At 36.4% G+C, this 16,892-nt stretch overlaps 1 protein-coding gene across 2 annotated transcripts in view; it reads right to left on the reverse strand.

The window, feature by feature from the left end:
• The window catches only part of nsmaf (neutral sphingomyelinase (N-SMase) activation associated factor), a 63,594-nt gene that overhangs the window by 17,545 nt on the left and 29,157 nt on the right, over nucleotides 1–16,892 (reverse strand). For both annotated transcript variants that reach the window (XM_062021687.1, XM_062021688.1), the window contains exons 15-22: nucleotides 11,317–11,407; nucleotides 11,181–11,244; nucleotides 11,064–11,115; nucleotides 10,875–10,995; nucleotides 5,973–6,104; nucleotides 5,863–5,905; nucleotides 5,633–5,802; nucleotides 65–176 (exon numbers count right to left, since the gene is read on the reverse strand). In XM_062021687.1, the coding sequence (XP_061877671.1) occupies nucleotides 65–176; nucleotides 5,633–5,802; nucleotides 5,863–5,905; nucleotides 5,973–6,104; nucleotides 10,875–10,995; nucleotides 11,064–11,115; nucleotides 11,181–11,244; nucleotides 11,317–11,407 (785 nt within the window). The remainder of the gene's footprint in view (nucleotides 1–64; nucleotides 177–5,632; nucleotides 5,803–5,862; nucleotides 5,906–5,972; nucleotides 6,105–10,874; nucleotides 10,996–11,063; nucleotides 11,116–11,180; nucleotides 11,245–11,316; nucleotides 11,408–16,892) is intronic.

The following is a 16,892-nucleotide window of genomic DNA, read 5'->3' on the forward strand; positions in this document are numbered from 1 at the left end:
GTGCAATCAGTCCAATGTCACACGTCACGTCAAACACGGACAACGTGCGCGTGTCGGCACGTACTCCTTGTGGATCTTGTGGCGGCAGGCTGGCGTCAGGCGGCCCATGTTGGACCACGCCAACTTCCTGCTCTCCTCCGTCAGGTCCTCGAAGGACGAGTCCTCGTTTAGAGAGCCTGCGAACACACATCAGTACTTGTTAGTACAAACTGGGGTTGTACCGCGATACTAATTAATCATATTCTGTACTACAGTGCCTCTAAAAAGTACCGGTCTACACCTGACATACACTGTAATGATACCAAGTACAGGCACGTATCTAGTCGATACTACTACACTGCAAAAAGTCAGTGTTCAAAAACAAGGAAAAAAGAGGAAACAAATCTTGGTTGCGATGTTAGCGACTTTGAATACCGTATAAGTCACTCCGGAGTATAAGTCGCACCGGCCGAAAATGCATAATAAAGAAGGAAAAAACATATATAAGTCGCATTTTTGGGGGAAATGTATTTGATAAAAGCCAACACCAAGAATAGACATTTGAAAGGCAATTTAAAATAAATAAAGAATAGTGAACAACAGGCTGAATAAGTGTACGTTATATGAGGCATAAATAACCAACTGAGAACGTGCCTGGTATGTTAACGTAACATATTATGGTAAGAGTCATTCAAATAACTATAACATATAGAACATGCTATACGTTTACCAAACAATCTGTCACTCCTAATCGCTAAATCCCAGGAAATCTTATACGTCTAGTCTCTTACGTGAATGATCTAAATAATATTATTTGATATTTTACGCTAATGTGTTAATCATTTCACACATAAGTCGCTCCTGAGTATAAGTCGCACCCCGGGCCAAACTATAAAAAAAACTGCGACTTATAGTCCGAAAAATACGGTAAGTAATTACAGTCATATTTGGTGCATTATGTTTATTTAATCGCGGTATTTAAATGTTTCTCTCGTCTTGTGCTTGACTGAGAGCAACAACACGACCGTACATTAGGTGCACCGGGATATAAGGCGCACTGTCGAGTTTTGAGAAAATGAAAGGATTTTAAGCGTGCCTTATAATCCGAAAAAAAAAAAAAGGTACCGTATTTTTCGGAGTATAAATCGCACCGGCCAAAAATGCATAATAAAGAAGGGAAATAACATATATAATTCGCATTTTTGGGGGAAATTTGTGACCTGTGCTGGCAAAATGAGTCACAATGAGGAAATTTTAAAAACTGAGTTATTGTTATTTACACATTCTCCATCTAAAGACCTTCAAAATGATATATGGTTGGTTGGAATCGGACAGAAAATGACCGAGTTACATCCGATTGAAGTCGACCAAGTTTGAGGGTCCGTTTTGGGAAAAAGCAGCTTAAAGTTTACTGTTCCAGAACAGAATGTTCCAAAACAAAACTCCATAGCAACCATACCTTAAAAGTCCTTGTAGCAACACCAAAATTGGTACAATTAAAGTCAAATCCCATGTCTAAAGGAAAAATATATATTCAACTCTATTGAAAACGGTTATGTACAAAAATGTCAACACTGTTATGTCACAGTTTTTTTGTTCACTGGTCAGTTTGTCAGCTGGTCAGCTGTCCGTAATATTCCTGACCAGCAGCACTAAGAAGATTCGCCAGTGAATTTAGCGCACTTGCAACCGCCTGTGTACCCTCTCCACCTTCTAAATCCATTACGGAATGTAAAACAGTCTAACTTATCCACAAAAATAATAATTAAATGTTCGAAAATCACCTTTTTTCACCAAATATTCCGCTCAAATTACTGTGTTGTTTTTCATCATGGCGCTGCCATGATACCACAATGCACCGCGCGGGGTGATTCAACCAATGAGGGTACGCCTCACAGCGACCGCTTAGCAACAAGCCGGATTTGTTTACGTCGGGACAGGTTTAAAAACTCGAATTCTATTGGTTCAGAATGGCGTCATCGGGAATTCCATGCTCATTTTTAGAAAGTAGGTCAACTTGGCGTCACAATGATAGCAAATACGGCTAGGGGGATTCCCCCTTATTGCCGCCAGTGAGCGTTGAAAACATTGGATTTTCTCAAGGAATTTTAACACAAAGGACTAATTTCTGAAGACATACCTCGTACAAAACCTTCAAATAAAGGTGATTTAAGATGTTTTCTTGCTATTTCGATGATTGGGATCGCTAGATTGTGGCTTTATGGACTCATTTTTGTGAAAATCTCAATTTCAACCAAGATAAATGTTTTCACTTATTTGCCTGTAGCTCAAAATTAGCCTGTGCGTATTCCGACTCATTTTGCCAGCACGGGTCACATATGTTTGATAAAAGCCAACACCAAGAATAGACATTTGAAAGGCAATTTAAACGACGACTTATAGTCTGAAAAATACGGTAGTGCGACTCGGATGAATTATACCAAACAAGAAGGGAATTGATCCAGTTAAAGTGGTATTTTTCAAAATGTAATGAGCACACTTGTATTTTTTGGGGGCCATTTTTGTTCTATTTTCGCAAATCTATTATGCCTGTTTGGAGGTCAAAATAACACACTTGCCATATTTTTCTTTCATCCAAAAAAACGTATCAAGATGCTTACCTCGTAGGCATTTTTGTGTGAAAAATGAATGGTCCTATTTTATTTAACAATATGTGACGCTTTTGTTTTTGGCTTAGATCAGGGGTCACCAACGCGGTGCCCGTAAGGACCAGATGAGTAGCCCGCTGGCCTGTTCTAAAAATAGCTCAAATAGCAGCACTTACCAGTGAGCTGCCTCTATTTTTTAAATTGTATTTATTTACTAGCAAGCTGGTCTCGCTTTGCCTGACATTTTTAATTCTAAGAGAGACAAAACTCAAATAGAATTTGAAAATCCAAGAAAATATTTTAAAGACTTGGTCTTCACTTGTTTAAATAAATTCATTAATTTTTTTACTTTGCTTCTTATAACTTTCAGAAAGACAATTTTAGAGAAAAAATACCACCTTAAAAATGATTTTAGGATTTTTAAACACATATACCTTTTTACCTTTTAAATTCCTTCCTCTTCTTTCCTGACAATTTAAATCAATGTTCAAGTAAATTTTTTTTTTTTATTGTAAAGAATAATAACTACATTTTAATTTAATTCTTCATTTTAGTTTCTGTTTTTTCGACAAAGAATATTTGTGAAATATTTCTTCAAACTTATCATGATTAAAATTCAAAAAATATATACTGGCAAATCAAGAAAATCTGTAGAATCAAATTTAAATGTTATTTCAAAGTCTTTTGAATTTCTTTTACAATTTTTGTTCTGGAAAATCTAGAAGAAATAATGATTTGTCTTTGTTAGAAATATAGCTTGGTCCAATTTGTTATATATTCTAACAAAGTACAGATTGGATTTTAACCTATTTAAAACATGTCATCAAAATTCTAAAATTAATCTTAATCAGGAAAAATTACTAATGTTGTTCCATAAATTATTTTTTTTTATTTTTTCAAAAAGATTCAAATTAGCTAGTTTTTCTCTTCTTTTTTCGGTTGAATTTTGAATTTTAAAGAGTCGAAATTGAAGATAAACTATGTTTCAAAATTTAATTGTAATTTTTTTCCTGTTTTCTCCTCTTTTAAACCGTTCAATTAAGAGTAAATATCATTAATTATTAATAATAACATAGAGTTAAAGGTAAATTGAGCAAATTGGCTATTTCTGGCAATTTATTTAAGTGTGTATCAAACTGGTTGCCCTTCGCATTAATCAGTACCCAAGAAGTAGCTCTTACTTTCAAAAAGGTTGGTGACCCCTGGCGTAGACAATGCTTTTTTTTTTAGGTAAGATTTAAAAAAAATACATTAATTAGATGAATTAATTACAGATCATGATTAATTACCGTATTTTTCGGACTATAAGTCGCAGTTTTTTTCATAGTTTGGCCTTGGGGTGCGACTTATACTCAGGAGCGACTTATGTGTGAAATTATGAACACATTACCGTAAAATATCAAATAATATTATTCAGCTCATTCACGTAAGAGACTAGACGTATAAGATTTCATGGGATTTAGCGATTAGGAGTGACAGATTGTTTGGTAAACGTATAGCATGTTCTATATGTTATAGTTATTTGAATGACTCTTACCATAATATGTTACGTTAACATACCAGGCACCTTCTCAGTTGGTTATTTATGCCTCATATAACGTACACTTATTCAGCCTGTTGTTCACTATTCTTTATTTATTTTAAATTGCCTTTCAAATGTCTATTCTTGGTGTTGGCTTTTATCAAATAAATTTCCCCAAAAAATGCGACTTATACTCCAGTGCGACTTATATGTTTTTTCCTTCTTTATTATGCATTTTCGGCCGGTGCGACTTATACTCGGTATAAGTTAAAACTTTAACAATTTTATATAAGAAATGGCAACAGCGGAGGATGAATGTCCCATAACAAGAAAACAGAGAAAAAGAAGGAGCCTATCGACTACGGTGTCGACACGGACTACAATGGCGGACGCGCACAAATTTTCGGGACTTATGCAGCAGGTACCAGAAGGTAAGAAAAGTTGGTTTTGCACAATGTTGCGAAACAAAACGCCTGATAGAATGTCTCCAAATAGGTGTCATTTTGGGATCCTTATACACACACCATAATAATACCGTATGTTGAAGCACGGTACGTCTGACTATGGTAGCCGTAATGCTCCGACAATCCATCAAGCGGTGCTTCATAGCTTACCAAAGTCATACTAAAACATTTTGACAGACTTTTGAGCGCCGTGTGTAATGTCCTATATTTTCAATGGAACATTTAAAGTTTTGGTGTTGCTTACTGGCGTCATCTGGCAGTCTACTAGGGCTGCAACAACTAATCGATTAAATCGATTAAAATCGATTATTAAAATAGTTGCCGATTAATCGATTCGTTGGATCTATGCTATGCGCAGAGTTTTTTTTTAAATAATTTTTTAAAAAATATATTTTATTTTTTATTTTTTTAAATAAACCTTTATTTATAAACTGCAACATGTACAAACAGCTGAGAAACAATAATCAAAATAAGTATGGTGCCAGTATGCTGTTTTTTTTCCAATAAAATACTGGATAGGATAGAAGTGTAGTTTGTCTCCTTTATCCGATTATTAATCGATTAATAGAAGTAATAATCGACAGATTAATCGATTATCAAATTAATCGTTAGTTGCAGCCCTACAGTCTACTCGTATTTCTTATGTGTGACTGCCATCTACTGCTCACAGTAATTACACCATGTACCAAATAAAATAGCTTCAAGGTTGGTAAGCACAACAGAATTATTCCGTACATAAGGCGCACTGTCGAGTTTTGAGAAAATGAAAGGATTTTAAGCGTGCCTTATAATCCGAAAAAAAAGGTACCGTATTTTTCGGAGTATAAGTCACACACTTATGGAGGTGCACCGGCCGAAATACAAATTCAAATACATTTCCCCAAAAAATGCGACTTATAAATGTTTTTTTCCTTCTTTATTATGCATTTTCGGCCGGTGCGGAGCGACTTATACTCCAAAAAATACGGTAATCACACATTTTCCTTAATTGCTAACCAGTGACATCAGTCTAGACCGCTAGAGGGCTCAACTTTGACCTCCAGATCAACAGGACTGACCTGGGGCGAGGTCGCTGATGGGCGAGGTGAGGCTGGGGCCCCTGGGGACGCTCTGCTGCAACCTCGGCGTGATCCTCTGAGGATGAGGAGTGGTGAAGAGTTGTGTGGGGGTCTGACCGAACTCTAGTATTTGTGTCAACATGGCCACGCGCTGGTCGGCGTCCTTGATGCTGTCAAACAAACAACGTGGGGGTTCAAGGCTGAAGGCGTGTTGGCAAAAGGCTTCCTACCTGTCACAATCCACGCCGCCTTCGTAGGTCAGCGGATGAAAGACTGGAGGAGGAAGACACGACTTTTATTTTGAAACTCCCACTGGACTACTTTGGATGCTTTTGAATACCGTTATTGGCCGTGACTGCTTCGCTGCCTTTCTGCTTGAAACCAAACACCAAGTCGATCCACTCATGGAGGTGCTCGGACACATACGGACTCTCCAGCGCCATCTTGTGCTTCTCAAGGAAATCTTTAGCGTCTGTAGTGGCAAGCAGAGAGGACACTTACATACTTACACTGCAAAAGCTGAAATCTAAGTAAGATGAAATATCTCAAATAAAGGTGATATTTGCTTATTTTCTGTCTGATAAGATCATTCTTCTCACTAAGCAGATTTTATGTTAGAGTGTTTTACTTGTTTTAAGTGTTTTGCTCCTGAATGATCTCAGTAAGATATTACAGCTTGTTGCTGAGATTTGATGACCTATATTGAGTAAAACATGCTTGAAACTAGAATATCAACTGTTGCAAAGCTGTGTCATCAACACTCACAAGTATAAAACTACTTTTTCAAAGTAATCATTTCTTACTTCAAGCATGAAATAAAAAATTATGACCTTGACACAATTGTGTCTCATAATTAAAAGAGATGACAGCCAAATGGACTTTGCTGTTTTATTTTCAATGAAACAATAGAAAAGTTGTACTCATATAGTAGTACAGTTGGCACAGTACAGTAAACTGACAGTTAATATTTAAACATTTAACATTTCAAACAGAAATAGTTCATGCACATTCAGATAAATTCTTCAAAATTACAATTAAAAAAAAATTGGCCGGGGGCCGAGCTGTAAATAAATATATATATATATATATATATATATATATATATATATATATATATATATATATATATATATATATATATATATATATATATATATATATATATACACATATACATTCCTTGCGCACTAATTGACTGAAAGAGCACACACTTGGCGCGATGATGTCATGTTATCGATGGGAAAATGCATTTTTAGACCATATGATCTCATATTTGTTTTTCCAACCAAGAAAAGTGCACTTGTTATTAGTGAGAGTATACTTATTTTAAGGTATTTTGGGGTTCATTGAGGTTAGCTAATTTGACTTGTTTTGGAAAGTCTTGACAAGCCAAATTTTCTTGTTCTATTGGCAGATCATTTTGCTTAGTTTAAGTAAAATACCCCTAATTTTTGTATTTTTTTATTCTTGTTTTTGAACACTGACTTTTTGCAGTGTAGCTGATGTGCACTTACATTCTAAAACTGAAATCTAAGTAAGATTAAATATCTCAAATAAGGGTGATATTTTCTGTCTGATAAGATCATTCTTCTCACTAAGCAGATTTTATGTTAGAGTGTTTTACTTGTTTTAAGTGTTTTGGTCCTAAATGATCTCAGTAAGATATTACAGCTTGTTGCTGAGATTTGATGAGCTATATTGAGTAAAACATGCTTGAAACTAGAATATCAGCTGTTGCAAAGCTGTGTCATCAACACTCACAAGTATAAAACTACTTTTTTAAAGTAATAATTTTTTACTTCAAGCACGAAAAAAAAAATCATGATGCCGATCGCATATCATTATGTCAAGATAATGGCACCAGCATTTACTTATTTAAGAATATTTTTCAACATATTAAACAAAAATGTCTTTTTTTTCTGCCAAGAAAAGTGCACTTGTTATTAGTGGGAACATACTTATTTTAAGGTATTTTTGGGGTTCATTGAGATTAGCTAATTTGACTTGTTTTGGAAAGTCTTGACAATTGAAATGTTCTTGTTCTATTGGCAGATAATTTTGCTTAGTTCAAATAAAATACCCCTCATTTTTGTATTTTTTTTTCTTGTTTTTGAACACTGACTTTTTGCAGTGCACACATTGAGTGCATAAGTGCGTTCACATGAGGGATCGACCGATTATCAGACAGGCAGATGAGTGATATTTAGCTTTTTTTGATAATGGATGGTAATGGAATGCTCGGCCCCCAGCATTGTCGGGCCCACGGCGCCATCTGATTGGTTATGCAAACCACGCGACTGTAAGAGGCAGAGCCAATCAAAATAAGGTCTTTTGCAGGGAGGAAAAAAGGGTAGAGTCACTAGAATGATAATAATACTACATAATAAACCTCCCAGTCCTCAACCTTTTTTGAGCCAAGGCACATTTTTTGCGTTGAAAAAATGCGGAGGCACACCACCAGCAGAAATCGTTAAAAATGAAACTCAGTTGACAGTAAAAAGTTGTTGTCACAATTGTTGGATATGACTTTAAAGCATAACCAAGCATGCATCACTATAGCTCTTGTCTCAAAGTAGGTGTACTAAGTAGGTGTACTGTCACCACCTGTCACATCACAGCCTGACTTATTTGGACTTTTTTGCTGTTTTCCTGTGTGTAGTGTTTTAGTTCTTGTGTTACGCTCCTATTTTGGTGGCTTTTTCTCTTTTTTTGGTATTTTCCTGTAGCAGTTTCATGTCTTCCTCTGAGCGATATTTCCTGCATCTACTTTGTTTTTATCCTTCTTCGTGGGGACATTGTCGATTGTCATGTCATGTTCGGATGTACATTGTGGACGCCATCTTTGCTCCACAGTAAGTCTTTGCTGTCGTCCAGCATTCTGTTTTTGTTGACTTTGTAGCCTGTTCAGTTTTAGTTTCGTTCTGCATAGCCTTCCCTAAGCTTCAATGCCTTTTCTTAGGGGAACTCACCTTTTGTTTATTTTTTGTTTAAGCATTAGACACCTTTTTTACCTGCACGCTGCCTCCCGTGGTTTCCGACATCTACAAAGCAATTAGCTACCGGCTGCCACCTACTGATATGGAAGAGTATTACACGGTTACTCTGCCGAGCTCTAGACAGCACCGACACTCAACAACAACACATCATTTGTAGACTATAATTACTGGTTTGCAAAAAATATTTTTAACCCAAATAGGTGAAATTAGATCATCTCCCACGGCACACCAGACTGTATCTCACGCGCGACACAGTGGTTGACTAGTAACAGTGAGGTAAAACAAAATAGAGGAATCAAGGGGGCCATTTTGGGGGTTCAGGTAGCATCGCCCCCGTAAGTTGAAGAGAGTTTACCATTTTTTGGGATCGCATTTCCTGCTAGAAAACTTTCCAATGGCTTCTATGTATTACAGGGACTCTTAAAGGGGAACTTCACTTTTTTTGTAATTTTGCCCATCAATCACAATCATTATGAAAGACAAGAAGACACGTCTTCTTTTTGTAGGATTTTAAAGATGATTAATTAAAAACACTTGAAAAATGCGGCTAATGTGAGTTACTGTTGTAGCCTTCAAAGTCCTCTAAAACAACTTGAAAACCCTCCGTCAATGTTTTGTATACACACTGCAAGTATATATATAATGTAGTAAGAGACACCTTCATAACAATATGTAATATGTACAATATACACACTGCAAGTATATATATAATGAAGTAAGAGACACCTTCATAACAATATGTAATATGTACAATATACACACTGCAAGTATATACATAATGTAGTAACAGACACCTTCATAACAATATGTAATATGTACAATATACACACTGCAAATATATATATAATGTAGGAACAGACACCTTCATAACAATATGTAATATGTACAATAACAATATGTAATATGTACAATATACACACTGCAAGTATATATATAATGTAGTAATAGACACCTTCATAACAATATGTAATATGTACAATAACAATATGTAATATGTACAATATACACACTGCAAGTATATATATAATGTAGTAATAGACACCTTCATAACAATATGTAATATGTACAATAACAATATGTAATATGTACAATATACACACTGCAAGTATATATATAATGTAGTAACAGACAACTTCATAACAATATGTAATACGTACAATATACACACTGCAAGTATATATATAATGTAGGAACAGACACCTTCATAACAATATGTAATATGTACAATATACACACTGCAAGTATATATATAATGTAGTAAGAGACACCTTCATAACAATATGTAATATGTACAATATACACACTGCAAGTATAAATATACTGTAGTAACAGACACCTTCATAACAATATGTAATATGTACAATAACAATATGTAATATGTACAATATACACACTGCAAGTACATATATAATGTAGTAACAGACACCTTCATAACAATATGTAATATGTACAATATACACACTGCAAGTATATATATAATGTAGTAACAGACACCTTCATAACAATATGTAATATGTACAATATACACACTGCAAGTATATATATAATGTAGTAACAGACACCTTCATAACAATATGTAATATGTACAACATACACACTGCAAGTCTATATATAATGTAGTAACAGACACCTTCATAACAATATGTAATATGTACAATATACACACTGCAAGTATATATATAATGTAGTAACAGACACCTTCATAACAATATGTAATATGTACAACATACACACTGCAAGTCTATATATAATGTAGTAACAGACACCTTCATAACAATATGTAATATGTACAATATACACACTGCAAGTATATATATAATGTAGGAACAGACACCTTCATAACAATATGTATTATGTACAATATACACACTGCAAGTATATATATAATGTAGTAACAGACACCTTCATAACATTATGTAATATGTACAATAAACACACTGCAAGTATATATATAATGTAGGAAGAGACACCTGGTTAACAATATGTAATATGTACAATATACACACTGCAAGTATATATATAATGTAGTAACAGACACCTTCATAACAATATGTAATATGTACATGTTTTCCATTTAAGTATAGTTTAAGGACGACCGCCGTTCCATAAATATGGAATTGTCGCCAATATTGGATAATATATAAACAATTGCCATCCCTAACCAGTAAAAAAGTGCACATGCTATACTTATCTAACCGCAAGTGTGAAAGTGCACATTATGGAAGACCGCGTATGCCAAAGTTCACCTGAGGCCCATGGTGGCAGGGATACATCGCCAACGTAGCTTCCGTTCTGCCGCCGGCCCAGATCCAGATTCAGTTGGTTCCTCAAGAAGCTGGGGTCATCCCCGTAAAACTCTGGAATTAGCTGATTGATAAAAAATGAGCTTGTGGCAAAAATTACTTTGCTACACAGTGTGATCTAATATTATTTACCTCTTTAAAGTCCGTTGCCCCCTCCAGGCAGTTTTTCCAGGTTTCACCGACACTGTAAAAGCGAGGAATGTCAGTTGGTGATGGCCCACTCGGTACTTTGGCTCCAAATACATTCACCTGTTAAACATGCGGTCTGCGTGGTCAAAGCGGCCATTCTGCAGACACAACATGTGTTCTGGAGCTGGGGGGGGGGGGGCACACACGCAATGACCACACGCTGTGTTTCAAGTCAAGTGGGACACGTATGACTTACCCACTCTGACCAGGTAAAAGAGCACGTAGCCCGGAGAGGAGTAATGGCTGCCATACATGAAGCGAGGCTCAGGCATGCCTGTGAAGCGACACTGTAAACATACAAAGAATATTAGCAGCTGTATGATTTGTATTCAGTTACATGAGAGAGGTGAAAATATTATTATTGTATTGTCTACATCAGGGGTACCGATTGATCGCGCAATGGGTGTGGGTCAATCACCGGGATTTTTAAAAAATGACATCATTACTGAATATAAATCCTCACAATATTTGCTGTCTGGCGCGAACTCGGTATGAAGAAAAAAAACGGCAGGCAGGAACTCGAGAAACACTTTTATTTCAACACACCTGCGGTCAGCAGTATAGACTTAGACCAGGGGTGTCCAAACTTTTTCCACTGAGGGCCGTACACGGAAAAATTTAAGCATGCGGGGGCCATTTTGATCTTTTGCATTTTCAAACCTTAACAAAATATATGGATTTTTTATTTTTTTTAACCTTTATGGCTCCCAGGGATTATAAAGGGTCTCAGTCATTAAACTGTTAAAAATAAGTAAAATTATTATTTATTTATTTTATTTAACGCTTACAGTAAATCTGTATATCAACTTGAGGTTGGTATAAAGTAAAAATAAAAAAGGTTTTCTGTCAAAGACAACTTAGTTTTTTATAGTACAACTGAAATATGCAGTATTTAGTAATTAGAGCCTTAAAAGATCAATAATGCAGGACACCATTGATTTTAAGTCTTTAATATTTTTGAGTAATCACAGTGAAAAGTTAAATAAAATCCTACTAAATATATTTGGGATCCAAAAGGTCCCCCACTCATAAACTGATACATTTTTATTAGTTTTTTTTTACTTTTAACACTTAAATTACGAGATCAACTTCAGATATATCTGTCCATTTTACGTTTGAACTATTATTTTGTTTGTTTTATGCTCTTTTGTCAAATAAAACTTTGATGTTTTTATATGGCAACCACACAATATATGCAATATTTTTTCCATATAAAACATTTTAAAGTGATATTTTTTAAGTAATAATTTATTATAACATAGTTGGTTAGTCTTTTTTTTTTTTAGCAATGGCAAAAAAAAGAAAAATAAACAGCCTGCATGGCAGCTTTGTGTCAACATTGCAACTTTTTCTTGTTAGATTTCACCTCATTCCACTTTTTTAAAATATTTTTTTAAATTTTTGCAATATTATAAATTTTGCAATTTTTGCAGAATGTGTGGCGGGCCGATAAACTTTGGACACCCCTGACTTAGACATTTTTTTTCTCCTCCCGTCTTCTCCTTGCTTGCTCTCTTTGTCTTGTCTACACTTTTTTGAAGCCTCTTTCTTTGCGCTGTCCTCCAAATCTAAACATCAGACGTGGAATTGATCAGCTGGACTCTCGACTCAATTGACAAAATCTTTTCGACGAAGAAAAGAGGTTCTGGGGAGCCTGGCTGCCCTGATGGAACCATTGCTGCGGGGTACGTGAGAGATTCCTGGGACAAATGGAGAATCATGTGCCTCTCAGTCCTTTCCATCGAGGACGTGGAAGACATCTACCTATTTGGAACCGTGATCGCGGGGCACCTGCTGGTTGGGCTGGGCATTGCTCTGGTGTATCGTCAAATTCGTAAGACGATGGCAGCCACTCAAGGAGCCCAAAGGCTGTTCGTCGCAATGGAAGGTTTGGGTCGGGCTGTGGGATCACAGTCTGGGGCGATTTCTGAACTGAATCGCAAGATAGGTCACATCATGGATAAGCTTGTTGAAAGGGAAAAATTGGATATGAGAGCGAATAGAACAGACAAGCCACTGTAATGTCTGCTCACGGAAAAACAAAAATGCTAATCTACGATTTGACTCCCTCGAATGGCCTTGACGCTGCAACAACAGGAGCAGGCTGTTTTGTAAACATCCCCGAGGACTCTCAAAGATGGAGGCTTTTGACCTCCCTCCCTCCTCAATGACACCTGGAAATCGAACTTTGCTTGCATTGCATGCAGAACGGCCCCGGGCCTATGGACACAACACCACTACACCCAAAGACAATGGGCATATACACAAACACACACCCCACGCCCACCCAAAGCCTTCACCACTGCTTGATTCCCCGTCGGGGTGATGGACGGCTGAATAGCGCCTTAAAGCAGCAGGCTGGCCTCCAGGGCCCCAACTCCCCCCCCCCCCCTGTTGAGAGTTGTTGTGATTACCGTAATTTCTGGACTATAAGCCGCTACTTTTTCCCCTCGTTCTGGTCCCTGCGGCTTATACAACGGTGCGGCTTATATACGGCCTGTTCTTCTCCGACACCGACGATGAGGATTTCGGTGGTTTTAGTACGCAGGAGGAAGACGATGACACAATGATTAAAGACTGACTTTTCATATACCGGTAGGCTGGTTATTTTGATAACGTACAGGCGAGCACTTTGTATTACTTTGCACCGTTGTATTATTTGTACTCTGCACGAATGCTGTTCGCCATGTCAAAGATGTGAAAGTTTGATTGAATGATTGAAAGATTTATTGTTAATGAATGGGACGCTTTGCGTTCCCAAACAGTCATCTCTGTCCCGACAATCCCCTCCGTGGTAGCAGGACCCCCTATATACTACGCTAATTACACATCGGGTGCGGCTTATATATGGAGCAATCTGTATTTTCCCCTAAATTTAGCTGGTGCGGCTTATAGTCAGGTGCGGCTTATAGTCCGGAAATTACGGTATATGTAACTTGTTTAAGTGTGCTATGGCAAATGAGGTTTTTTCCCTTGGACTCAGTCTGGACCTCCTCCCGAGGGTCCAGCCTTTGACTGATACTTTTTACTCTTCCCCTCTTTCCCAATATCACCTTTTCCCCAACTTTTTTAAGGAGCGCCGTAAGTGGCTGATCCGTTGGCGGTCCTGTTCTTGTCTCCTTGTAACGTATGTCTGCTCTTAGTGGGACTGTGCCGAAAATATAATTTCAGTTCTTATACTGTATGTCTTGTACGTGTACGCTACAATATACACCCCCCGCTGCACTTCTCCAAAGTGGGCTGGCTCAAGGTGGAGGACAGAGTTAAACAACTTGCACTGAGCCTAGTCTATAAAATCCGCTACACCTCCCTGATACCGAAGTACATGTCAAACTACTTCCTTAACGTAAATGACCGCCATAACCACAACACCAGGGGGAGCTCCACAGACCACGTCAAACCCAGATTCCGATCCAACAAAGGTCTTAACTCATTCTCCTTCTATGCCACATCAATGTGGAATGCACTCCCAACAGGTGTAAAAGAAAGTGCATCTCTATCCTCCTTCAAAACCGCACTAAAAGAACACCTCCAGGCAGCTACAACCCTAGACTAACACCCTCCCCCCACCACATCCCACCTCCCCGGATTGTAAATAATCAAATGTAAATAATCAAATGTATATACTTGTTCTTATGCTTTCTGAGCTCACTATGTTCACCGCTCGCTGTACATATCCTTCGAAGTGAGACCTACACTGTTATAATGTCCCTTTTTAAGATGATAACTGTTGATGACTGAAGTGCTGATATCAACCAAACCTAACCCCCCCGCCCGAACCCCCTCCACATCCCACCCCCCGGATTGTAAATAATATAAATAATTCAATGTATATACTCTGATGATTAACTGGTGTGATGACTGTATTATACTGATAGTATATATTTGTACCATGAATTGATTAACAAGTTGAAAAACTTATTCGGGTGTTACCATTTAGTGGTCAATTGTACGGAATATGTACTGTACTGTGCAATCTACTAATAAAAGTTTCAATCAATGCAACTAAGATAGTGATGTTTGGAAATCGCAACATAACGTCTGAACAGAAAATAAGTATTGATGGTACACAAATTGAAATCGTAAATGAGAATACATTTTTGGGAGTAATAATTGATGGTAAACTATCATGAAAACCTCATGTCAGACACATTAAAACAAAAATCTCCAAAAGCCTCTCAGTTATAAACAAAGCAAAACTAAACCTCAATGGAAATGCACTCCTTACTCTATACTGCACCTTGGTACTGCCATACCTTACATACTGTGTTGAAGTATGGGGGAATACTTACCACAACACAATTCATCCTCTGATCATATTACAGAAAAGAGCATTGCGGATCATTCACAACGTTGGTTATTTAGAACATACTCATAATCTGTTTATGCAATCAAAGTTGCTGAAATTTTATGACCTTGTTAAATATAATACATTAATAATCTTATATAAAGCATTTAACAACTTATTGCCGCCTAATCTACAACGTTTTTTTATAAGACGAGTGCAAGCTCATAACTTGAGAGGCTTTGGATATTTCTTATTGCCGAGAGCTCAAACCACTCGTAAACGTTTTTGTGTGTCTGTATGCGGAGTAAAACTATGGAACAAACTGGACTTACAACACAAGCAATGCCAAACTATTAATCCATTTAAACTGTTATACAAACATGGGGTCTGGTTCAAATATAGAGATGAGGGTCTTTAATTTGACCTGCTGCTATACTCTGTCTCAAAGTGTTATCATGTGCTCAATGTTGCCTTACCATTACTGCTATGTTGTCTATTACCATTGTTGCTATGTTGTCTATTACCATTATTGCTATGTTGTCTATTACCATTGTTACTACGTTGTCTATTACTATTATTGCTATGTTGTCTATTACCATTATTGCTATGTTGTCTATTACTATTATTGTTATGTTGTCTATTACTATTATTGCTATGTTGTCTATTACCATTATTGCTATGTTGTCTATTACCATTGTTGGTATTTTGTCTATTACTATTATTGCTATGTTGTCTATTACCAATATTGCTATGTTGTCTATTACTATTATTGCTATGTTGTCTATTACCATTGTTGGTATTTTGTCTATTACTATTATTGCTATGTTGTCTATTAACATTATTGCTATGTTGTCTATTACTATTATTGCTATGTTGTCTATTACCATTGTTGGTATTTTGTTTATTACCATTGTTGCTATGTTGTCTATTACCATTGTTGCTATGATGTCTATTACCATTGTTGCTATGTTGTCTATTACTATTATTGCTATGTTGTCTATTACCATAATTGCTATGTTGTCTATTACCATTGTTGGTATTTTGTCTATTACTATTATTGCTATGTTGTCTATCACCATTGTTGCTATGTTGTCTATTACCATTGTTGGTATTTTGTCTATTACCATTGTTGGTATTTTGTCTATTACCATTGTTGGTATATTGTCTATTACTATTATTGCTATGTTGTCTATTACTATTATTGCTATGTTGTCTATTACAATTGTTGCTATGTTGTCTATTACTATTATTGCTATGTTGTCTATTACCATTATTGCTATGTTGTCTATTACCATTGTTGGTGTTTTGTCTATTACCATTATTGCTATGTTGTCTATTACCATTGTTGCTATGTTGTCTATTACTATTATTGCTATGTTGTCTATTACCATTGTTGCTATGTTGTCTATTACCATTATTGCTATGTTGTCTATTACTATTATTGCTATGTTGTCTATTACTATTATTGCTATGTTGTCTATTAC

This window comes from Entelurus aequoreus, linkage group LG15, assembly GCF_033978785.1.
Source record: "Entelurus aequoreus isolate RoL-2023_Sb linkage group LG15, RoL_Eaeq_v1.1, whole genome shotgun sequence".
NCBI classification, from domain to species: Eukaryota; Metazoa; Chordata; class Actinopteri; order Syngnathiformes; family Syngnathidae; genus Entelurus; species Entelurus aequoreus.